Source organism: Dendronephthya gigantea, unplaced genomic scaffold (genome assembly GCF_004324835.1).
Source record: "Dendronephthya gigantea isolate DGI-Jeju-01 unplaced genomic scaffold, DenGig_1.0 000044F, whole genome shotgun sequence".
NCBI classification, from domain to species: Eukaryota; Metazoa; Cnidaria; class Anthozoa; order Malacalcyonacea; family Nephtheidae; genus Dendronephthya; species Dendronephthya gigantea.
In genome coordinates, this window is record NW_021163054.1 from 1,375,172 (window position 1) to 1,401,521 (window position 26,350).

Sequence of the window (26,350 nt, forward strand, 5' to 3'; positions counted from 1 at the left end):
ATTGCACAACAAGCATACATAAATATGGTATAGTACCTGAAAAGAATTCTCTGCGAGGTCCTCCGTCATCTACTGCTGGTTCTCCAATAAACGTTACCTTAAGCTTGGCATTCTCATAAAATCGCTTTCTTTGTATTAACCTCTGACGCGCTGACAAGTAATCCTGAAAAGCATATCTTCGCCTAATTGACACTCTATTTGCAACTGATTGGTCAACCTTTTGGTGAAGATTAGACACAACCTCTTTAATCTTTGTAACTGTAGAAACCAGATGTTGTTGAACATCATCAACTATTGGAAATTCTGTCTCCAGACTTTCATACTCATCCTCCCTACAAGGTAGTTCCAACTCCAATATGTCATCATGTACAGTGCCAACTGGGTCAAACCCTTGAGCGCAAATATCAGCATGCATTTCGATTTCGTTAACTGGGAAAGACAAATAACACAATGGGCACATCGACTTAATCTCTTTCACTTCATCTTAGTTCACTTCATCTCGGTTCACTTCATCTAGGTTCACTTTATCTGGGTTCACTTTCTTGTCATCTTGGTCATCAACATTTAAACAAAATGGGCGAATGGATTGAGTATTTTTAGAAACACTGCTGTGGCAATGTCTATTGCTGGTACTGGATTCTTCATCATCTAGATCATACAACTCATCATCTGAGTTATATTCTGTGAGTGATTTACCCAAACACTCCTGTTGGTAACTTGCGTGGGCCCACCCTAAAATCGGGTTAACTTTTGGGCGGGAAGCACATGTTTAGAGAAGTAAAAAAAAACGAATGTGGATGTGAGTCGAAGCGAGTGGCTATCGAATTTATGTGATTAAATGGTTATTGTATTTGTTATCTGTTGTGGAAAATTATTGCGGAGGCAGTGAAAGGTAATTTTCTACAAGTGGCACCTCTGCGACGAAATTTTAACCAGACTTTAAGCGAATTCAAGCGAGAGTACAAAGTGAAAATTTGAGAAACATGGAAGCGAAGAAATTAGACACGAAGTTGAAACAATTAAAGCTTACTATAGATCGAACAGGTACGATTATCGAATCGAATCAACAAGATGCAATCGAGAGACATTGTGTTACTATCAAATCTATAACAAATAGCATAAACGAAATGCGAGTAACCGTCGAAGAGAGTAAAATACAAGCTGATATAGACATGGCGGAAATTACAACGTGGAATGCAGAAATCGACAACAAATTGGCAGAATCGGATAAAGTCGTTGAAGAACTAAGAACATGGCTTGATCAGCGTCGAAAAGAGAAGGATAACGTCGCGAGAGAAGAACAAATTCAGTTTGAAACAATGCTTTTCAAAACGAGAATGGAATTTGAAACGAAGTTAGCAAGTGCGAAAGTGGAAACACTGACAGTAAACAAAGAAGAAAATTCGCAAGGTGAGTCGCAACCAAGTGTATCAGCTAAACTACCAAAGTTAGTTATATCAAAATTTGGTGGAGATTTTCAAGATTGGCCCAGATTCTGGGGACAGTTTTTAGAAACGATCGATAAAGCTAGTATGCCCCCCATCACGAAATTTACTTACCTCTGTGAGTTACTTGATCCCAAGATAAAGCATACTATTGATTCATTACCCTTCACCACTGAGGGCTACAACAGGGCAAAAGCTATCCTGAAGGATCGCTATGGAAAAGAATCGGAAATTATTAAGTCTTACACCAAGGATATAATGGATTTGCCATATATTCACGGTACAAACCCCAAGAAAATTAAAGATTTTAGCGAGCGTCTCAACCATTGTGTGCAAGCATTGCAAACAATGAACAAACTGGATCAGGTTAATGGGAATGTCGCGATGACATTGGACAAACTTCCTGGGATTAGAGGACACCTTGTAAGAACAGACCCTGAGTGGGACAGATGGACCTTTTCCCAGTTAGCAGAAGCAGTTCGTCAGTGGAGTCTAAGAAACCCTGTGGATCAAAGTCGTACAGATCGGGATAAGGATCGACAAACCAAATCGTTCCATGCCAAGTCACGTGAATGCGTTTATTGTGGTGATGTAACTCATAAAGCAGGAAATTGCACCAAGATTACTAATGTGACCGAACGGAGACATATTCTGGCACAAAAACGATTATGCTTCAATTGTGCAATTGGAACCCATCGTGCAGCAGAGTGTTCCAGCAAGAGATCCTGTCAAAACTATGGAAAGCGACACCACACTTCTATCTGTGACGCACCAAAAGGAGAAGAAAAGGAGCATCTTATGACTACAAACCAGTCAAACGAAAGTGTGCTGCCTGTTATTGTCATCAAGGTGAACGGGGTGAAGTGTAGAGCATTAATCGATACAGGATCTGGGAGCTCATATATTTCAGCAAAACTCGTAGAAGTACTGAAAGTGAAACCTATTTCGACACAAACAAGGCAAGTTGAAATGCTTATGTCATCAAAGAGCGTACGCATGGACATATACGAATTGAACACTGAATCCGTCAGCGAACAGTACCAAATGCCAGTGAAGTTCATCAAAGTCAATAAACCAGAACTTCTCACTGTTGAAAACCCAAATTATGCAGACCTCATACGAGACAACACCTATCTGTCAGAGGTGGTAATCACAGACAAGGACACCAAGAGTCAACTTCCTGTGCATGTTATCCTTGGGAGTGGCGAATACGCACGCATAAAGACGGAGACGAAACCTTGTGTGGGAAAGGAAGGAGGTCCAGTGGCGGAGTTGACAAAGATGGGATGGTTCATAATGAGCCCTGGAACAGAATTCGACCGGAAGCGAATGCTGTTGACGCAAACGTCACAAACCGATTATGAAGGTTTATGTCGAATGGACATTCTTGGACTTGCAGATACGACTGAGAATGACCAAAGTATCGTACATGCTGAGTTCAAGGAGCAACTTCATCGCGACAAGGAAGGCTGGTATGAGACGGGGTTGCCCTGGCGAGCTAATCACCCGGATTTGCCAAGTAACGAAACGGGAAGCTTGCAGCGATTGAACAAACTTGAGAAGAATTTAGAGCGAAAAGATTTAACAGCAGCGTATGATGAAGTTATTGAGAATCAAATTAAAGAAAATATCGTTGAGAAAGCTCCTGTCAAAGCCTCGGGTCAAGAGTTTTATATTCCGCATAAACCGGTTGTGCGAGAAACGGCATCATCGACAAAATTACGAGTTGTTTATGACGCGTCGGCACGGGCGTCCCCTGATTCCCCATCCCTCAACGAATGCCTTAACCCAGGACCACCACTTCTCAATCGACTATGCGATGTTCTAGTTCGACAACGTGTGTATCCAGTAGCATTAACGGGAGACATTCGCCAAGCATTCTTACAAATACATGTACGCGAAAGCGAACGAGATGCCTTGAGATTTCACTGGCGGTCAGGTGAAGGAAATGAAATTGAAACGTACAGGTTTACACGCGTTTTGTTTGGTCTTTCCCCTTCTCCATTTCTCCTGAATGGTGTTCTTGAAGCTCATCTTGATACATGGGAAAAGAGGTGTCCAGACGTTGTAGCTGAATTGAGAAAGAGTCTATATGTTGATGACCTTCTGTCTGGTGGACAAACAACTGAACAAGCACAACACACGAAAGAAACGGCCAGCGAGATACTTCAAGACGCCACATTTCAGTTACATAAGTGGAACTCAAATGTTCCTGAACTAGAAGACAAGCCCACAGCACAAACCGAAGACGAGCAAACGTACGCGAAGCAACAATTGAATGTAAGCCAACAAGATCCAAAGATGCTCGGGTTAAAGTGGAACAAGAAACAAGACCTTTTGAGTGTAGTAATCCCCAAAGATAAGGCTCAGCCAACAAAACGTGGAGTACTCGGGAAGTTAGCAAGAATTTACGACCCTTTAGGACTTATAGCACTAGTGACACTCGAAGGCAAACAGATTTACCGAGAAATTTGTGAATCTCAAAAGTCTTGGGATGCCCCGTTAAACGAGAATCTTCAACAACGGTGGAAGAAATGGGAAGAAAAAACGCTCGAGGAATATTCAGTACCACGTTCAATCACTCGTTATCAGGAAGAAATTGACGCCGTAGAACTACATGCATTCAGTGATGCTTCTATCAAAGGAGTTGGAGCCGCTGTTTATTCGGTCGTTCATCAATCGTCGGGGTCCACTCAACAACTTGTAGCAGCTAAAGGTCGTCTTGCCAAGAAAAACTTAACAATACCTAGACTCGAACTTGTTGGCGCACATATGGCTACTAACCTGCTCATCAATGTACGAAACGCTCTTGATAACATCCCAACACCACAACTATTTGGATGGATTGACAGTACAGTCGCCCTACATTGGCTTAAAGGGAACGGTCAGTATAAACAATTTGTTGCGAACAGGGTGGCCAAGATACAGTTACACAAAGATATTCATTGGAGATATGTTCCCACAGGGGAGAACCCCGCTGACCTGGCGAGCAGGGGTGGTCAAATCAAGCCAGAAGCACTTTGGAAGAATGGTCCGAAATGGCTTCAAGACGAGCGTGGGTGGCCCGACAATCCAGTAACGAAACCTTCACCATCCTCAGAGGCGGAGGCAAAAGCAACAAAGGAACTGTTAAATATCGTAAATTTTAGCGACGATGACGACGAATTCGATCGATTACTGGAACGTTCAACGTTAAGACGTGCATGTAGAGTCGGGGTGTTGATCAAGAGGTTCATACACAAGGTCAAAGGTAATGACAAAAGGTCCGGCCCAATTACGACGGAAGAAGTAATCAGTGAACGCGACTGGTGGATTCGCCGTGTTCAACAACGAGTACAGAAAGAACCGCAGTATCCTAAGTTGGTTGAAGAGTTAGGATTACGTGCTAATGCAGACAACATTTTGGTATGCCACGGGAGAATTCAAGGACAATATCCAATATTCCTTCCAGGAGACGCGAAGTTTACAGAGAAGTTAGTACAACGAGTACACAGCGAAACGCTGCATGGGGGAGTGAACTTAACTATGGCTGCAGTTAGGGAACATTTCTGGGTACCTAGATTGCGAAACTTAGTCAAGATCGTTCGTAGCAACTGTTATGGATGTAAAAGATTCCGCGTGTCATCTATCCCCAAGCCAGTACCAGGTCAATTGCCAGAAGAACGAACCAGGGTTGGAGGAGCCTTTGAAGTCATTGGTACGGACTTCGCTGGCCCTATCAGATACAAGAAGAAAGGCAACAAGGAAGGAAAGGCGTATTTGGCTATATTTGCATGTAGTCTCTCTCGAGCTGTGCATTTAGAGTTATTACCGAATATGGAAACGGAAACGTTCATACCGTGCCTCAAGCGATTTATTGCGCGTCGTGGAAGGCCACGTATAATTTATTCGGACAACGGTGGAACATTTGTTAAAGCTGCAAAGTGGATTTCACAGCTAAGAAAGGACGAGCGACTTCGAGGTCTTCTAGAACAGTACGAGATAATGTGGAGGTTCAATTTAAGTCGTGCCCCATGGTGGGGCGGACAGTTTGAAAGACTTATCGCTATTGTTAAGTCCGCTATGTACAAAGTCATTGGGAATGGTGTTCTTACGTGGACGGAGCTTAGTGAAGTGTTGTTGGATGTGGAAACGCAAATCAATCGTCGACCGCTCAGCTATGTTGAGGATGATCTAGAATTACCGACCTTGACTCCAGCGACCTTCTTATATCAACGCGTGTCTCACTTGCCGGAAGAGCAACCATGGACAATCAGTGAACAAGATATTCGGAAAAGAGCGAAATTCCTCAAATCGTGCAAACATGGGTTGTGGCGTAGATGGCAACGAGAATATCTAACTGCACTAAGGGAAAGACACAATCTAACACACAAAGTGAGCAAATTTCAACCGAAGGAAGGCGATGTGGTCATTGTAAAAGCAGACTCCAAGAATCGGGGAACTTGGCCCTTAGCAGTGGTTGCTAAAACCTTTGTTGGTAAAGATGGAGTTATTCGAGGCGTTCAGCTCAGGACTGGAAAAGGAACAATAGAAAGACCAGTTCAACTGTTGTTATATCCACTTGAACTAGCGTGTGATGTCAAGCCAAACACGAGCGGAGTGAGTCTAAACCCAAAAGCACCGGAATTTCGACCCAAGAGAGCTGCAGCAGCTATAGCAGATGCCCGGATTAAACAGATTCAAGGGATAGAAGAAGAAGAGATATAAACATTTACTTAACATTTATCATTAACGCGAGCATTGGACTCTTGTTGACGTTAACATTATTAGCTATTAGTGATAATTAACATTACATATCGAACGTTGTTAGATCATAGAACAATAGTTATAACATATGCATCTATAGTCAAGAATGCATATGGGGGGAGTGTGTTGGTAACTTGCGTGGGCCCACCCTAAAATCGGGTTAACTTTTGGGCGGGAAGCACATGTTTAGAGAAGTAAAAAAAAACGAATGTGGATGTGAGTCGAAGCGAGTGGCTATCGAATTTATGTGATTAAATGGTTATTGTATTTGTTATCTGTTGTGGAAAATTATTGCGGAGGCAGTGAAAGGTAATTTTCTACACTCCTTTGAGCATAAATACAAATAAATTTTTGAATACGGTTTTCCCAGATCATCTTTGTAATCCTTCAAAGAAAAGGCTTGGGTTGTCCCAGGAAGATACTTCACCATTGTGTTATCAGGGTAGAGTAATGAATACTCAATGGTTTGATTAAATGCGCGGAAAAGTTGTTATGTTTTGTCAGGGCCTCTTCAAGCAATCTAGGAGCATTGATACATTCATCAACCACAACAGGAAGACTTCTCCCCTTTAACATCTTTAGTGTGCAATCTATTTTATTGTACTCCTTGATACCAACTTGAATTTTTACTTTTTCAGATGATTATTTTTGTTTGCTTTGCCTTTGGTTTTCTTTTTTGACGGCAATGTTGACACTCTAGTTGTTGCTTTTCGTTTCCGAAATTCTTCATATGTTAAGGTACGGTCAGATTCAGATTCTGATTTTACTGGAAGGGTTGTGTCTTCAGATAAAACTAAAATAAAGTATAAGTAAATAAGACGAATATATTTGTTATTTAAATTCATTAACTGCAAGCGATTACATGAGTGAAGAGTTCAGTTCTATTCTTAATGAAATATTCACTTGTATTATAATGTACTACAGAATTTTGTACCCTCAGAATTCCAATAGTTTGGGGGGACTTTCTGCTCAATAGTCTTCTTCCGCATTTCGGGCAATAATTGCTGTCATCTGGATAAGGCCCACCACAGTCAGCACAGGATTTCATTTGAATTAATGCTTTCTTTCCAAAGAGAATATCAATAAAATGAAAAATTTTGCGGTGCTGATTTCTCGAGTCGCTCCTCGTGTTTTATATATTTTTCTGTAACACCCCCCTGTAACGTAGGGGTAATGATTCGGGTGTTTTCAGGGGGATGGCTAATTTTTTTTTTATCTAATGGGAAGCTTTTCAAAGTGATTGTGCTTCTGTTCAAAGTGGAAGCTCACGAAGAAGACACATGTTTCTACAGAGAAGGCGCGCATTTCCACGGAGAAGAGGTGCCCCGAAAGGGTCATCGTGTCATATTTAGCTAAAGAGTTTCCATGTTTCCATGGAGAAACGGCGTGTTTATGTTTAGCAGTCGCATAGTTGTACGAAAAAACGTCACGTTTGTGTAAAGATGACTGATTTCTACTGAGCAGAAGCACATTTTGACAGAGAAGATGCGTGTTTCTACAGAGAAGTCGTGACCCTTGTGGGCCACCGTAGGCAATTGACCTAATCCTTGCAGAACTGAATAGGCGATTTGATGAAAGGTCATATGCACCTCTTCAGCACATAGAAGACGTTATCCTAAATGCTGCTAACAGGGATCCATGTGATATAAGCGATGACTTCAAAGAAAAATACAACAAGGAAATCGATTTTGATCAAGTAAACATTGAGCTTAAATTTCCTCCTGGTATAATCAAGCAATGTCTACCAGAGGTTAGACGTGTGACTACAATTGATACCGTGATATCCGCAGTGACACAAGGGCAAAATGGCGCATTTGTTGTACCGAATCTCGCTCGTCTACTACAAATCTACCTGCTGGCTCCAATGAGTGCCGCGTCTGCTGAAAGGTCTTTTTCAGTTCAACAACGCATCAAAAATTATCTGAGGAGCACCATGACACAGAAAAGATACAATAATCTTCTTATGCTTAATATTCACAAACAAAGAATAGATAACGTCGATCTTAGGGACCTTGCTAAGGCATTTGCAGAAAAAAATGACAGAAGAATAAGATTTTTTGGCAAATTCCACTGAACTAAACAACTGCCACAAACATCAATCCTCGTCGTGCTTTTACTGCGTTACCGAATACAGATCTTATATGGGATTTTATATTATAAGTTATAACATTCAGAGTTCCAAAATTTTCTTGTTAAAGTTCATGTTAAAATTTTAAACTCTCATTATATGATGAGAGAGCATACAACATGGTCCGCGCACCATGCGGCTATAATACTCACAATAATATATGACATTTATATTAATATTAATATTATCATATTAAAAGTAACAATACTTTTTGAAAATACTACGAATTTGCTGTTTTAATGTAGCTTGCATTACAAATGTAAAATACAAACACAAACTAAATTCATATTTTTAAGATAACACAAGAATTGCGCTGTTTAGCAACCGAAAATGAATCAACCTGAGGGTGCCTTTTTTCTATGAAGAAGTGCCCCTGAAAGCATGTGCCCCCCCCCCAACTTTAACTTGCTTCCTACGCCACTGCATACATATATAGTAAAGTATATGTTGTATGAGTTTTTCCCCTTTTGTAGGTTTTAACTATGGCTACCAAGTCATGCAGAGACGGGAATCTCCAAATGTACCATTTTCCATTTTTCTAACAAGATTTGTAACAGGTTTGTGTTTCGGTTTCGTCATATTTTGCTGTTATTGTATTGTCAAAAACAATTAACTTTCCTTTCAGCACCTCGAGTTATAATATATGACAATGCATGTAATCTGCATAGCTACTGCCTCAACAGAGATCCTGCGTACTTCAAGGACACAACTTTTTTGGTTGACCGGTTTCATTGGGGAAACCATAAAGGTATTGTTATCGAGTGACTATTTTTTTCAGAAGGAGTTAAAGGCGTATTAAAACAAGGCCGATATGTTGGCCCAACATTTTTTAGTTCAAACAAACAACATGTCAGGGCGGGTTTCAATTTCATAAAGTCATAACTAATTTTCTCTTGTAATTACAGTTATGCTTGAAAATTTAGAACCGTACATTCTTTATATATATAGGTTGTTCTGGTGGCTATAACCTTAATATATACCCCCAACTGACAGTCATTAATAGTCAAGTGAACGAACAAGCAAATTCAATCATTCAAAGATATCGTGCCCAGTTGTCTTTCATGACCAAAGAAAATTTCATGAATCATTGTCGATTTGTACTGTGGTTTATGAACAAGAAAGCTTCAAAAAGAAATAATGCCTCAGACGCCTAATCCAAACACATCATTAAAAAGAACTTTGTCTCAGAATTGTGAAATTTAAATCTTTCAAGTGTAATGAACTTGGCAGACATTTTGAAACCTGGTTGTTATAAGTGTTTTCCGTTATTAACGTACTGGTAGTACCATACATTTTCCTAGAAGTTATCTGAGATTTTATTGTTTCCTAAAATTTGTCATTTGCCGTTCCCAAAGTATGAAAACAAACACGTCCTTGCACCGTGAAGTGAAGATATATATAGACACATGTCATCAGTTGGTGAAACGTGTAAATAAGAACAAAAAATTTATCTGATAATGAGAGAATTATCACCACCTATCGATCGAAACATACATCATTAACATTCGTAATGCCGTTCTGCTCACCCAGAACCAAGTTGGTTAAACATGAACAAAATTTGTCTCTATTTAACCAAACTGGGTAGTGGGAGAATTATCACCACCTATCGATCGAAATATGCATCATTAACCCTCCTAATGCTGTTCTGGTAAACAAGAAATTGTCTCCATTTTGTTTAATTTTGTTACTTTTTCTATCCATAGATGGTGATAATTCTCCCAGTTTGGTTAAATAGAGACAAATTTTCTTCATGTTTAACCAACTCGGTTCTCAGTTACCAGAACGGCATTACGAATGTTAATGATGCATGTTTCGATCGATCGGTGGTGATAATTCTCCCATTACCCAGTTTGGTTAAATAGAGGATGTGAATCAGTGGTACATTGGGCGAAACATCCAGAGAAATTATCTCTGTATTGTACAGCTCAGTGCCAGGCGCACTGCAGTGCTGTACAATACGACGTTTCAATGCATCCGCCATTAGTAGAATCTGGAGATAACCTGAAAGGCACGGTTTAGTTTAAAGCCAGTTTTCCACTAGGCGGAATTTTTCAACCGAACAAAATTTTTCGTCCGATATTCTTTTCAATTGTGAGTATTCCACCGTAGCAGATTCCCTTCACCGGTCACAATTGAAAAGTAAATCAAGCGAAAAATTTCGTTCAATCGAAAAATTCCGCCTTGTGGAAAACCGTTGTTTAAGTTTACTTTAAACTATAGCTACTGTTCTAATTTCCAAACATGAACTTGTGAAACAAGAATAGATATCCTCCACAGACCAATTACTATTAATGCCATTTAGAACTTCGTCCTCGGATATCGTGTGAAGAAACACGTCAAGATCATCGCCAATCAGAAACTATACATTGAAACAGAGACATGCAACAATCATAAGAAATCAAGCTACACTTTATGTGAACTTTTTCAGGTACCTGAATATTCTTTTGGTAATATTCCTCTTTCGAACAACCTTGATGCAGCATAAGCATTTTAGAAATTGGATATTCGTCCTCCATTTCCGAAATCACCGTAGCAATGGCTCGAAAGAAGCAATTTCCATCTGGTGTTACTTTTCCTGGCTCCAAACCATTCTTCAAAACATTTTTTTGAATCTGGCAACGCATACTATAAAGTATAAAAGAACAGTTTGGTATAGGTCGAATTCCAAAAGAATTCCAAAGCCAATACGTTTTCATACTTTCTATCAACATCCATTGTGTAAGTGGTATTCTGTTCCTTAATTGGTTTCTCATACCCTGGTTTCAAAGGACGTCTGCCTTCCACTTCTTTCACACACGATACAAAATTTAGCCAATTTTTCACAGTTTTCAGGTACTGAAATATCTTTAGATATTCATCTGGTTCATAAATTGTGCAGGTCTTAAAAAAGGCATAAAACACACCTACACATACACAAACATTGAAAACAGAAAAGTTGACTCACACTCAATACTTTTTTAATCCTGACATTGCTTCATTGTGTGTTGAGGAATATGTAGAGGTACTGGCATCCTTACCATCATCACTTCCACCAACGACATTGCTTTCATTTTCAGGATAATTTTCACCACCAATATTAGTACTATCAACATTACTGCTATTATTAATACCACCATGAACACCACTACCATGAAGAACATCACTTCCACCACCAACATTACTTGTCTTTCAGCATCATTTTTGCCATCAATATCATCACTATCAATATTGTCTCTACCATCTACATCATTATTAGTGTTGGAGAAACTAGCCCTATCCGGATCACTACCACGATTGCTATTATCAATATTGTTAACAAACCAGCGTTTTTGCCACTAGGCTACAAAGAGTATGACCCAAGTTGTTCTTATGTATATTTTTATCTTCGTTTTCCTAAACCACTAACATTTAATGAAGTTGTAGAGCAAACACATTATGAAGGAATGCAACCCAACCATACGGCCTGTATAACCTATCAAACTAGTACGATTGATTGCCATGCTTCCAACGCTACTGGCTACGGTAAGACATACTAGTACGTATTTGCATGTATGTACACAGGCTGACAGGCAAATTTCATAGTGTTTACCTTTTTGTTCAAGGACTTAAGGTTTCTCCTGTCGTAAAATCGCCTATCGGATGCAGCGTGTTTAAATGCAGACTTGTATTTCTTCTTTGGTGGTGGATCCACCGTCGCAATATCCCCAGTTCCCTTAAGATATACAATGTAAACAAAATACAAAAGCCTTGGTAATGTGGGTGGGAGCGTGACTCCTTCGTTCCTGACCAATGACTCGTAGAATCTCAATCAAACTTCAACTTACGGTAAGTTTCGTTTAATTTTTAAATTCTACTTCGTCATTGGTCTAGTCACTACAGAGTCACGTGTGAGACTTCAAAGCAATGGCCCATGAGCAATAATTGAAAGTAGGCAGGCTTGCCAGATGTTTTATTAACGTAACAAATTACGGAGTAACAACAAGTTTACGGATTTAAGAATCAATAACAACATTTAAAAGACTTGTACCAAAGTTTGTGGTACTATCTTCGGTAATAGGTTTATTATAAAACTTTCGAAATGTTTCACACTGTTTCCAGCCAGCAGCATCCATTATCCATAATAGTAGCAATGGGAACATTGCCCAATTTTACAGCAGATGCGGAAGCTGAACGTGTGCTATGTGCTCCAAACAGGGTTGTATCAATCCCAGACTGGGTTAGGACCATTTTTAGCCATTTTGCTATACAGGGTGTATAAAAAAAAATGTCCCAAATGTAAAATTTCCGATTTGCAGGATATTTTGCAGAATTTGGCAAATTTTTGTGTTCCTAGAGATAGTTAAGACTTACCAAGCCTTGCCTAGGCCAACTATCTTACCAAGATAGTTAAGACTTACAAGACTTGCCTAGGCCAAGTTTGGTTTTTCATTAACAAATTTATGTTACCGGGGGGGTGGTTCATTTCCACTGATATTGAGAGGGCTTGCGCGCGAAAATGTGAAGCTGAAATTTAGATATTATTTAGCTGTCTAAAAGTAGGAAAGCTTTTTAATAAACTGTCAAAGTTTCAGGAAAAAAAAGGCATACTGGGAGCAACGCGCAACCCCTAAAGGTAACAAGTATTTTATTGCGCGCAGTGGATTAAATGCATCGTTGATTTTCGCGTGACCGATCTCGTGCAAGGCTGTGCAAATGAATATATTAAAGCGAGAAACTGAACACAAAAACAAAGCGATTTATTCGTGATGTTAATCCTCAGCATGTCCACCATTTCATTTTAAGCAAACTGCGGCTCGTCTGAGCATAGTAACGCCCGTTGCCAATAAATTTTTCAAGAAACATACCAAACATGGCTGCCGTATCATCGCTCTCGCGGTCGGCCGTGCTTTGTGCAGTATTTCTGCTCATATTTGCTGAATTTCGACTACAAAGATTGTCTAATGCACATCCAACATCAGTGGGGTGCTTTTACTCTAGTCAACTGACGACTAGAATGAATATTTCTGGTTTTCCTTGTCTTCGCAAGTCTCTGTTCAAGGTCACGTACAAGAATATTTTGGATAACGCTACCAAGCTAACGCGAGCGATAAAAATGACAAATATCGGTCTCGTGGCAGGAATCTTAATACTATCGGCTGGAGATATTGCGACAAATCCTGGCCCATTTGATCTTAGACACCCGAACGGCAATAAGGGAATCACGATCTGCCAGTGGAATATCCAACGTCTTACAGATATTAAATTCGAACAGATTTCTTATTCTCTAATGAACAACAACAATGCCTCCAACAAGCTTGATATTCTTATTCTAACAGAGACTTTTGGTACTGATAAAGTTCCCGACTCTTTCTATCAAATACCTGGATATGATTTAGAGCGATTGGATAGGAAAGGGAAATCTGGGGGAGGTATTATGGTTTATGTGAATTCGAAACTTTCGTACAAACGTCGAAGTGACCTGGAAAGTTCCGAAGTTGAAGTGCTTTGGACTGAAGTACACCCCCATAAGTCTAATCGTTCCCTACTTTTGGCCGGGATTTATAGACCACCCTCAACAACGGTAGCAATTAATGGGAAACTTATAAAAAACATTGAAAATGGTTATCTTGTCAACAAGGAGTTGGTTCTGTTGGGTGATTTTAATGTTGATGCTATGAATACAAGTTTGTTTGAAAAGAACAGGTTTGTGAAATCCCTTACTAATATGCATTTGAAACAAGTGGTGTATCAAGTAACTAGACCATCTTCAGGAGCATGTTTAGACCACATTTGGTTGAGTCACCCTGACAGATATAATCAAGTTATAATCAAGGAAATTGGTCTGTCTGACCATTTACCAACGGTAATTTTACGAAAATATAACAAACAAAGGCCAGAAACTAGAGGAACACATGATGCATTTGTTTATAGAGACATTAAAAAGCTTGATTGTAATCGCTTCACTCAAGCATTAAATGAAGCCCCTTGGGATACAGCCTTTGTGTTCGAAGATACGGATGATATAGTCGGAACTTGGTATGAAATATTTAACAATGTCTTAAAAACTCATGCGCCGTTGAAAGAAAAACTAATTAAGAGAAAATTTCAACCAAAATGGTTCTCGGGAGATTTAAATGAAGAGATTAAGAACAGGGATTATTTATTGAAGGTAGCAGTCAGGTCACAACTTCCTGAAGATTGGTCGTTGTTTAAGAAGGTCAAAAACAAGGTTACGAAACTAATAAGACAGACCAAAAAATGCTACTTTAAATCAGTGATCAGTGAAAATAAATCAAATCCTAGCAAGCTGTGGCAAAGTATAAAGAATTTAACAAGGGCTGATAAAGAGAGTTATATTGAGTCACCTAGCCAAATGAAAGTGGGAACAGAAACAGTTACAGATAAGGTCCAGATTGCTGAACTATTTAATTCTCATTTCGTGAAACGGCCCTCTGAGCTACTTCGTTCAGTTGGATCTATGATTCCTAGCTTGAACTCCTTCTCATCGCAGTTATGTACCTTTTTGTCGCGGAGTGAAATACCTATCCTTTCTATACCATATATCACTCCTGATAAAGTTGGCAACGTAATAAAGTCTATGCCTTCCAACAAAGCAACAGGAGCGGATGGAATAAGTATCGCAATATTGAAAATTGCTGCACCAGTTGTGTCGGAATCTATCAGTCGACTTATTAACCATTGCATTGATCATTCTACCATCCCTACTGTCTGGAAAAAAGCTAGAGTGAAGCCTATTTATAAAGGTCAAGCCGATAAAGATAACGTTGAAAGCTATCGCCCGATATCGGTGCTTCCTATTCTGTCTAAGATTTTTGAGAAACATATCTATGATGCCGTATACAATCACCTGAAAGAAAACTGTTTACTTTACAAACTACAGTCTGGTTTCCGCAAAGCCCATTCAACCGAAACGGCTCTAATCCGTATAATAGATCAATTGTTGTTAGACCTCGATCGAAATCGTATCAGCGGACTTATCTTTGTTGATTACAAGAAGGCTTTCGAACTCGTTGATCATGAAATCCTCCTTGCCAAGTTGGATGCATACGGAATTAAAACCAGGGACATTAACCTAATGCGGTCTTATCTAACTAACCGCTCGCAGTTTGTTGTTGTTGACGGATGTAAGTCATCTGTTTTACTAACCACACACGGCGTACCACAAGGATCCGTATTGGGTCCACTATTATTTTTAATTTTTATAAATGACCTGCCTTCCCAAATTCAACATTCTCTTGTTGATATTTATGCAGACGATGTAACCCTAAGTACCTCAACTGTCATTGCAACAGGATTGACTTCCATTGAAAGCCAGTTGCAGGACGATACCAACCAACTAGTGAAATGGTCGCACGAAAACCGCTTGATCCTTAATGCCTCCAAAACCCACTCGATGCTAGTTACAGGAAAACGTCTTCCATCTCAGCTGACAGATGGCAAACTGGATCTAAGAGCTCAGGGAGTACAGATTGAACAGTTGTGATATTGTGATAGATCTATTGTGATAGACGACCAGCTTACTTTCGACGATCACGTAGACTACCTGTGTAGGAAGCTAGCCCGGAGGATTGGAGTATTAAGAAAGATCAGAGCGTATCTTCCCCTACGTGAACGACTACAATTCTATAACGCTACAATTAAACCAGTGATGCTTTATGGTAGCACTGTTTGGACCTCCTGTCCGAAAGTCAATGTTTTCCCGTAATATTGATATTCATTCAAGAGTAACTAGGCACGGGCATATTAATATTGTCTGCCCTCGCTATAAACGTGAGAATGAAGGAGGAAGATCCTTTACGGTCTCAAGTGCTAAAATCTGGAACAGTTTATCAGCTGAAATTAGCAAAAAGCCTTCTCTTCTCTCTTTTAAGAAATCTCTTAAGAAAATATTCTTAGATAAATATATGAGTGTTGATCACTTCTAATGTAAGAGCTTACTCATTTTATTAAAGTAAATTCTTATAGGTAGTATATTAATGTAATTATAGGATTAGTCAGATAGTTCTATATAAACTTGTAATTATTTTAATGTTTGTAATTTGAGGGCCAGTGGTTCATCAGTTTTTACTAACTGTTATCTGTTACCCTCTTGAAATAAAGTTTTCAATCAATCAATCAATCAAACACTGGACAGCGAACCATTTGTCTGTCCATTCGCCTAGATTTGCCGGTGGTAGCGTAGGCGATTTGCAAGAAAGAATTTCATACAAAATGGAGAATTTGAGGCAGGACAGACAAATGGTTCGCCGTTCAGTGTTTGCAGAGCCGCAGTTTGCTTAGAAAGAAATGGTGGAAATGTTGAGGATTAACATCACGAATAAAAATCTTGTTATTAAATCGCTTCGTCTTTTTGTTCAGTTTCTCGCTTTAATTTATTCATTTGCACAGCCTTGCATGAGATCGGTCACGCGAAAATCAACGATGCATTTAATCCACTGCGCGCAATGAAATATTTGTCAAGCCTTTCAGTATGTAATCCACACTCGAAAAAGAGATTCGATGGCGAAGCACTTCCACATTCCATTTCCACATGAATGTAAAAACACAAAACGCCCGTTGCCAATAAATCCAGCACGATACTGGTAGACGATCGGTATTGTTTAAGCAGCAAAAACGAAATCCATGCACTGTGTACTAAAATCCATGAACTGTGTCTGTGTAAAGAAAAAAAAATGAGAAAAAGACACAACAATCGTGACAGTGGTTCGCATAGTCCTTTTGTCAGAGCTTAAAATCGAGAAAAGTCAAAAGACAATTACATCACGATTAATATATATCTACTACGATAATCCTACATATCAAATGGTGCAGGGCACAACAAACTCGGTTGTATTTGGCCAAACCACTATCTGCACGAAATGCAATACAGGCACTGCAAAGAACGACTCTTTTGCTGGTCTACCGAAGGAACATCTGTTTAGTGGGAAGCGTACGATAATGCGTATATAATATGTGTACCTATATATAGCTCTATACATGCATGTATCTTCGCAGTTTACCAAATACTATGGATAATTTCACCCCTGAAATGACATGTAAAAAATTCGTGAAAGTATTATTTACATATAGTTAACCTTTAACATCATACATTGCTAATGAAAAGTCGTGAATGTTAAAACACATGTAACATACACTATGTCTATATATATAAAACAATAGAAACTCCGAAAATGTAAACATTTTTGGAAAGTTTACTTCTCAACGTTTCGACTGAACTATAGTCATCAAATTTTTTCTGTTTTATATTATATCAAAATACCTACTTGTTAAAGCACTATGCATGGACTTCATTTCTAGCTATATGCAAATTTTGTAACACATGTAAATAAATTACGCTAAGACATGCAGATGTTGATGAATTATTATAATCAACAGAAAAATTCACGGTGCATGCATGTGTTCTCAATTTTTTAAAGACGACGTAGCCGTAATTTAATTTTCTCTTGTTCACCAGGACTGGCATGGGTTTCAACGGTGTCAACAACATAGACTGATGTTAGCTGGTGGCTAGGGATGCAGTCGTACTCACTTATGGCTTGGACAAAGGCTTTTGCGAGTTTCGTTTTGTTCCAGTTTGTCAACCATCGAATTTCATATGCACTGCACAACAGTTGAAGCTCAGCTTTTTTATATAGGCTCGCGATATCGCCTTTTAACTCGTTGACCAATGCTAACAACCGAATGTGCGATACACGCTTCCCAGGACTTTTATCTTGTTGAATGTGGGCAATATGGATCTTCATACCTTTCTTTTTTGCTTTGTCTCGCCTTTGTATAAGCGCTTTTCGATGCGCTAATGACTTTTGCACATGAAAATCTCGGCGGAAGTCACGCAGGAACTGACCCGCACCCATTTTCAGATAACGTGTTATCACATCCTTGTATATTTCCAAAACCAATGTCTAATTAAAGGTAAAAACCAAATTTTAGCGCAAAAATGACGTCATAGACATAGTACTCCATAATTTACTGTAATCTTGTTAATTTTGTTATTAAATCATACAGCTAACATGTTTCGACATAATAAATTACGTTTCAAAATGTTTCCTTACTTTATTTAGAGCTGTTTCATCTTTAAAAATATCAGTAAAATGGTTCTGAAGAACATTGTTGTTTGTGACTTTTTCCATAGAATCGTCTACCATATCATTCCCCAAACCTGCCAATTTGTTTAGGTTAATTCTGTCAACACGATCTTGCTCTAACTTCAGGAAAAATGCGTAAGTAGCGTCACTGACATACCTGTTGATACAATAATGCGGATGTGTCGTAAAACACTAAATTTAGTAACCATGCGACTTATCCGTTAGTTTTTTAGTTTAAATTTTGGAAGGCGCAGCAAATATTTGAGCATGCAACAACAGTATAATTTCTATCATAAATCATCATGCTTACCTGCGCGATCTCTCTAATGACTTCCGCACAGCCCAGCCTCCAATATAGCGAATTTTCCCACGACCATCTGGCCCCATATCTTCCACTCGAAATTTGAGAGGTTCTCTTTCTTGTGTTCAAACTATGTTCCCCAGTTCTTTGGCGAACAGATTGAATAGACAGAACACCAGCTGTGTACCTAAAGTGCGCTGACCATCATTTAGCTCTGACCAACATCGAACGTTAAAGGCACTTATCATGTCTCTTCGATACTCCTGAGTGAAAAAAAGCTGGTGTAATTTCCCGGTTGCACAGGTGAAATCGCGGTTCGTCATATGGATCTCTTCGCCATTCTCCGATAAATAATCCTTAAACAGGTTGGTAATTCTGCACCAAATTATTCTGCTAAGTATTTGAAATTGTTCCAGATGCTCAACGGCAAATTTCGCAGCTGATTTGATTGCAACACTGAATGGATCGCTGTGTGTGTCATGTATTATCTTCTCCAAGAACGTATCCACTGAGAACTGAATTGGTGGTGATTTTTTTTTTTTACACAGATAATTTTTTTTTTTTCACAGATCATTTTTTTTTTCTTTATCTTTACACAGACACAGTTCATGGATTTTAGTACACAGTGCATGGATTTCGTTTTTGCTGCTTAAACAATACCGATCGTCTACCAGTATCGTGCAGGATTTATTGGCAACGGGCGTTTTGTGTTTTTACATTCATGTGGAAATGGAATGTGGAAGTGCTTCGCCATCGAATCTCTTTTTCGAGTGTGGATTACATACTGAAAGGCTTGTCTTACGGATTATGGGTAAAAAATCATGGATAAAAGTAAATGTCATATACATGCAGGTACACAAATACTCTTTCCTTGTCGTATTTATATATTAAAATCGCGTGATCAAAGATGAAAGTTTTCAGTGAAGCCAGAACTGTCATGGTGAACTGCTACAATATCATGATATTGCCACGATGATAATTTCAATGGCGTCAGCAAAAATAAGTGCTATTGCCGGTTTACATTTTGGTTGTGCATAAGTCGCTGCCTTTACAGAATCCATTTAAAGATAATGATATAAAAACATTTTCCGGATTAATTGACATTGAATGCACTGTTTGTTTTCCTTCGCGGAAAATTATTTTAAAATGTAATAGTGCCAGATGTACGTATACGTAAATAATCGGCAATTGTTTTTATGCTTTTGTCCGGGAAAATTTTCCGTGTTTCATGTAATTCTGGTAAAAGTGCCAGTGTTAATAAGTTTTCTAAACATTTTTTGCGGAGTTTTTGAAGTATAAAGACTCATAATATATCACATCTATAGCCGCGTTTTAAAATTCATATAAACTTACCAGAAAAAAGCGTTCACATTATTACAAAACCCCGCTGTAGGTTGCTTCATATCTCGCAATATTTACACACACTTCGAGCTACTTTGTAAACTCATTCCTGTGTTTAAAAAACAAGGGAAGTTTGTCAGATTTTCCCCAAAATAACTAGTCAGGGTATTTTTTGAAATTCATTTAATAAAATTACGCACGCAACGCTTGCTCGGTTTGTTTACATACAATAATTGTAATGAAATTATCGTTTGCTACTGTGCCTTCCCTTTGTAAACTTTTGTATTTTACAACCATATAGTTCTTCTGTTGTTTTTAAAAATCACTGAATTACGAATATTATACGAAAAGTAGTTCACGTACCTGACAAAAATTCTCCACCGTGTTATTCTGTCACATTTTCAGCTTTCTCCGTAGCAGTTTTTCACGTTTTAAAATAAGTATTTAAAATAAAACTTTTACTTCGTTGTTTTGTATTTTCACTTTCTTGCTCAAAATTGGTAGTAATCCCCCCCCTGCAACCCATTTTTTCCCCTCAGCTCCATCAAAGTTTCTGCAATTTTTGGCCAACCACATTTATGCGTTTATTTTAAAAAAAATGACGTAGGCCACAACCTCTGGCATCCCGGTGTGAGACAGAAAAAATTCACGTTAAATACGTGAAAAAATGCATTTATTTTCGCTTTTACTTGCTGTATTAAAACACAATTTTTGCTATAAATGTAAGGAAAATTACCATTGTTTTATATTTTGGTATTTTTACTCAGTTTTTACTAGTTTATATGCATAATATTTGCTTTTGTTTACATAGTGACTTCGTAAGTGCTAAGTAAAGTTGCCTACCTTAGCATTATTTATTAAGAGATGCATTGCAATGTCGCGCGGCGTGCGTTTACATAGGAATGGGGCGAGTTCTTCAGGAAATTAATATTTTGCAATAGCTTTACTGATTATACTCACACACCACGAATTTTTAGGCCGCCTATGATATGGCGGTGAATAGCGAAATGATAAACGAGTACATTTTGGAAAATAAACTTGTGGATCTTTGGCAGCACTATCCCTGTTTATTCGACGTCAGGTCACCTGACTTTAAAAATAGAGACAAGCGTTTAAAAGCACACGAAGAGATCGCGACTGAATTAAAGCAAACGAGTAAGAACATTATTTGAATTAAATTGTACTTTCTGATTTTCAGAATACATTAATATGCATTACTCTTTCATTAATTAACATTAATTACTCTTTTATAATTTACATTAAACACATAATTTTTTGAAATATCTAGTTGAATGGGTAAAAGCAAAATTGAGACAACTGAGAAACAGCTATACAAAGGCGAAAAGAGCGCCGCCAAGTGGAAGCTCTAGAAAAAATCCAACTAAGAGAACTGTTTGGCTCTTAGAAAAACTTCTATTTTTAGCACCCCACATTGCCGAACGCTCAGCCTCTTCAAACTTAGAAACAGTAAGTATATCAAACAATCCTATTTCTTATATTTTATAGTTCATTATTGTCATTACAAATTGATCATAGCATCTTGCCATGAAACAGACCCAGTTTCAGAACTGAAATATTCAGTCAATTTTTCTTGTTGTTTCTTTGCATTCTGTTTTGGATTTCTATCCAAGTTTGCTTGTAATCCAACTAAAGAAGGGTCATTTCTCCAGGCGCCATTTGCGAATGTTATTGCATGAGTGTCTTCTGCATCACATACACTAATATATGCATGCTTGTTATGTTCAATCATATAATTGTGTAGACAACAAGCTGCCATAATAAGATCTTTAACTTTTTCTGGGCTGAGGTGTATCGTTGTAAGAAATACACGAAATCGATTGGCAAGAATTCCAAAAGCATTTTCGACAACTCGTTTTGCTCGAGGTAGGCGGTAGTTAAATATTCTTTTTGCTTTATCCATATGTCTGTGGGGATATGGTTTCATCATTTGTAGTGAAAGTGAAGATGCATCATCAACTATGTGGTAATGTATTTTGTTTTCATCTATCCCATGTATGAGGGTTGGTTCTGGTAGGTTGAGGGAATCATTATCTAAGGCCTTCTTTAAATCGGAATCCATATATATACCAGCATCTCCAGCTCTTCCGGATGCCCCAGCACTTATGTAGATAAATTTATAATTGGCATCGACAAGAGCCAAAAGCACTATGCTAAAAAAATGCTTGTGATTAAAGTAGTCAGAACCACTTTTCTCAGGTTGTAGGATGGCAATGTGCTTCCCATCCAAGGCCCCAATGCAGCATGGATAATTCCATTTCTCAAAAAAATCATTAGCTATGGATTCCCATTCTGCTTGTGATGATGGGACCTATTAAAATAATAATAATTTTATGTAATTTCAGCCATCACCAATACCAGTTTCAACAGACAGTGAATCGACAAATGAACATGGTTTTGATGATATTGAAGTGGATTGAAAATGATTTTATAGAGAAAGAAACAGAAGAAAGAGCTTTTGGGACAGATCCTGATCAAGTCAATTCTACCAAACGTCCAACTATCAGTTGTCCAAAAACTGTTAAACAAAAAAGGGATGAGGAAGAATTTCAGCTTATGAGAGGGTTAGCATCGTCAATTAGAAATCGATACCAACATCCAAAGCAAGCTAAATCAGATAGTGCAGTTGATTTATTTGGTTCTTATGTTACCAAGACTTTGTCTGAACTGAATCAACCAATGAGAAATATTGCCCAATTCCAAATCAACAACATCCTCTTCCAGGCGCAAATGGGCACCCTTATCCCTAATCAACATCAATCACACACTCATTCACAAAATCAGCAACAAATATTTTCAAATGAGCAGCAAAAGTTCCCAGCTCAAGCACAGTGGTCAGCTGTTTTGCAACCATTGCCTGTTTCACCTGGAGTAAACTCTCAAATGCAAGCAGACTATACAATTGACTCACACCCCATGTTCTAGTGTGGAAAGATCTTTTTGTTTATATTAAATTTTTGTAGAAGTGTTATTTCTAAAAATTCACAGACAGTCTACTGAGTATTGTATGGCAGTGTATATATTATGTATATATTTTATGTTATCACAAAAGTAAAATATAATATATAAAGAGAGAATAGTATTGACACTGAAAGCGATGTGACTTATCTATCTACAACTTAGTGTACAGTGATACTTTGTTGCCGTGATGAATTTTTTACCTTCATGTACTGTTGTTGCATTGAGATAAATATTGCTTCGCAGGTATCCTGAACAATGTTTGAAACTGTCCTTTCACCAACTCTAAATTGAAAAAAGAGACTTCGAAAAGTTTCGCCTAAAAGAGAAATACTTTGGTGTTACTGTTAAGTGTTAACCAGATTGGTTTTAAGATATATAAGCTCATGATCAGTAATCAGGTTACCGTCGATTCAGAATAAAAGACAAATTCCGATAAAATTTAAATTCTTCTTTTAATAATAAAGTCAAAGACTAAATACTAAAGACTAAAGAGTAAAAAGACAAGATATTCAGAATAGAACCTTTAACACCTGTGGCTAAGAATCGCAGAGTAATAGAAAGCCTCTCTCCTGGTGGTATACTTTCACGCATAATAGTGTTTTTCTTAACAATATTTGGGCCAACCAACGCTAAAACACTTTCAAAAGATTCTCGGTCCAGTCGATGAAATTGACGAAAACATTCTGGATCTTCTGCATTAAATTCTCTTAAAAGATTTGCATATACGCCTTGTCCTGTCCTTCTTTCGATCCATCTTTTTGTCCACGTACTTCTACATCGTGCTTTATAACGTCGACGTCTTCTTTGCAAAATAAACAATAATATCTCTTCTATTTCCAATTCAGGCAATTCATTCAAAGTTTCCGGCATATTTGTTGTTCAGTCATGTGACAAAAAAACGCGTAGTTATTGGTTCTTTGATTAATTAAATGTGAGCAACGAGCTCACATTCAGCGCAAACAGTGAGATTTTCGCCTCTCGCAGCCAAAAATATCAAACATGTTTGATACGCGAGAAAAGGTTGCATGCGGCAGAAAACTCACAAAAATCTATCCGCACACGGTGAGCTGTCGGCTGAGCGGACAGGCACGAGTAACCCCTAGCTCAGCTGATAGCTCTCGTGTGCTGCAGGCTTTAATGACATATCCACAATATCCACAGGTGGTACATGGTCAGCAGAAGAGAGCCAACACCACATAAATTGGTTGGAAATTAAAGCTATTGCCCTTAGCATTCAATGTTTCACAAACGATATGCAACACAAACATGTGAAAATCTTGACTGATAATACTACAGCTATGACCTGCTTAAATCAATTGGGAACCAGTCATTCCAAGGAACTAAACCAATTAGTTTCAGAAATTTGGCAAATATGCATTACTTATGATATTTGGCTAACAGTAGTGCATATACCTGGGCAAGAAAACATTATAGCGGATGCAGAGTCTAGAAAGACCTCTAGAAATACAGAATGGGCACTCAGCCAAACTGTGTTTGATGCAGCTATTAAGAAACTAGCCATTAAACCGGAAATTGACCTTTTTGTATCCCGTTTAAATTTTAAATGTAAACCATATGTTCCATTTGGACCAGATCCCGGAGCCTCCGCAATCAATGCTTTTCACATTTCTTGGAGAAAGTTACTTTTCTATGCATTTCCTCCATTTTGCATAATTCAAAGAGTGTTGCAAAAAATTTCTGAGGAGGGAGCAACAGGAATCTTGGTTGCCCCCTATTGGCCAACCCAACCATAGTGACCATACCTTACTCACATGTTATATAACTCTCCCATTCTCTTACCTAGGACACCAAACACCCTCGTATTGCCATCCAACCCACAACAACCTCATCCACTTCAAAAAACCTTAAAACTTTTGAAGTGCCCCTTATCGGGGGATTCCTGCAGAAGCAAGGCCTTTCAGAAGAAGCAGCAAACATTATCATCCAAGCATGGAGACCTGGAACACGGAAGCAATACCAGTCCCATTTATCCAGATGGGTAAATACTGTAGCAAATGTACTGTACTGTACTGTACTGTAAAACAGTACTGTAGCAAATGGAACATTAATCCATTTTGTCCACCTATAGCAACTGGCATACAGTTTTTACATGATTTATTTGAAGAGAGACTGTCATACAGCGGTTTAAATACAGCACGCTCTGCCCTGTCCAGTGTCATCCAACCAACAAACAGTATTACGTTTGGGGCTCATCCCTTGGTAACCAAATATATGAAAGGTGTGTTCAACGCAAGTAACGGTGGTTCTAGAATACCTCAAGTCACTCGACCCACTAGACAATCTTAGCTTTAAAAACTTGACATTAAAGGTTACAATGCTTCTAGCGTTGCTGTCAAGTCAAAGCCAAACTTTACAGTGTTTGAACATTGACAATATGATACTATCAAGTGACAAATGTGTGTTTAAAATGGCAACATTGCTTAAGACCTCTAAACCTGGGAGACATCATGGCCGAATTGAATTTCAAGCTTATGAAAAGGACAAAAAATTATGCATCATACGAATACCTCGAATACCTCGGCCGAACAAGACCATGCATAATATATCACATCTATAGCCGCGTTTTAAAATTCATATAAACTTACCAGAAAAAAGCGTTCACATTATTACAAAACCCCGCTGTAGGTTGCTTCATATCTCGCAATATTTACACACACTTCGAGCTACTTTGTAAACTCATTCCTGTGTTTAAAAAACAAGGGAAGTTTGTCAGATTTTCCCCAAAATAACTAGTCAGGGTATTTTTTGAAATTTATTTAATAAAATTACGCACGCAATGCTTGCTCGGTTTGTTTACATACAATAATTGTAATGAAATTATCGTTTGCTACTGTGCCTTCCCTTTGTAAACTTTTGTATTTTACAACCATATAGTTCTTCTGTTGTTTTTAAAAATCACTGAATTACGAATATTATACGAAAAGTAGTTCACGTACCTGACAAAAATTCTCCACCGTGTTATTCTGTCACATTTTCAGCTTTCTCCGTAGCAGTTTTTCACGTTTTAAAATAAGTATTTAAAATAAAACTTTTACTTCGTTGTTTTGTATTTTCACTTTCTTGCTCAAAATTGGTAGTAATCCCCCCCCTGCAACCCATTTTTTCCCCTCAGCTCCATCAAAGTTTCTGCAATTTTTGGCCAATCACATTTATGCGTTTATTTTAAAAAAATGACGTAGGCCACAACCTCTGGCATCCCGGTCTTTGATTAATTAAATGTGAGCAACGAGCTCACATTCAGCGCAAACAGTGAGATTTTCGCCTCTCGCAGCCAAAAATATCAAACGTGTTTGATACGCGAGAAAAGGTTGCATGCGGCAGAAAA

At 38.3% G+C, this 26,350-nt stretch overlaps 1 protein-coding gene across 1 annotated transcript; it reads left to right on the plus strand.

Moving 5' to 3' along the window:
* The first annotated feature begins 983 nt into the window (after positions 1–983).
* On the plus strand, positions 984–6,152 carry LOC114527394. Its single transcript, XM_028549024.1, has one exon. It carries the CDS (start codon positions 984–986, stop codon positions 6,150–6,152), a length of 5,169 nt encoding a protein of 1,722 aa, XP_028404825.1.
* The last annotated feature ends 20,198 nt before the right edge of the window (positions 6,153–26,350 follow it).

Excerpts from the sequence above, each read along its gene's own strand:
- LOC114527394 (XM_028549024.1), top strand. The coding sequence starts at position 984 with ATGGAAGCGAAGAAATTAGACACGAAGTTGAAACAATTAAAGCTTACT.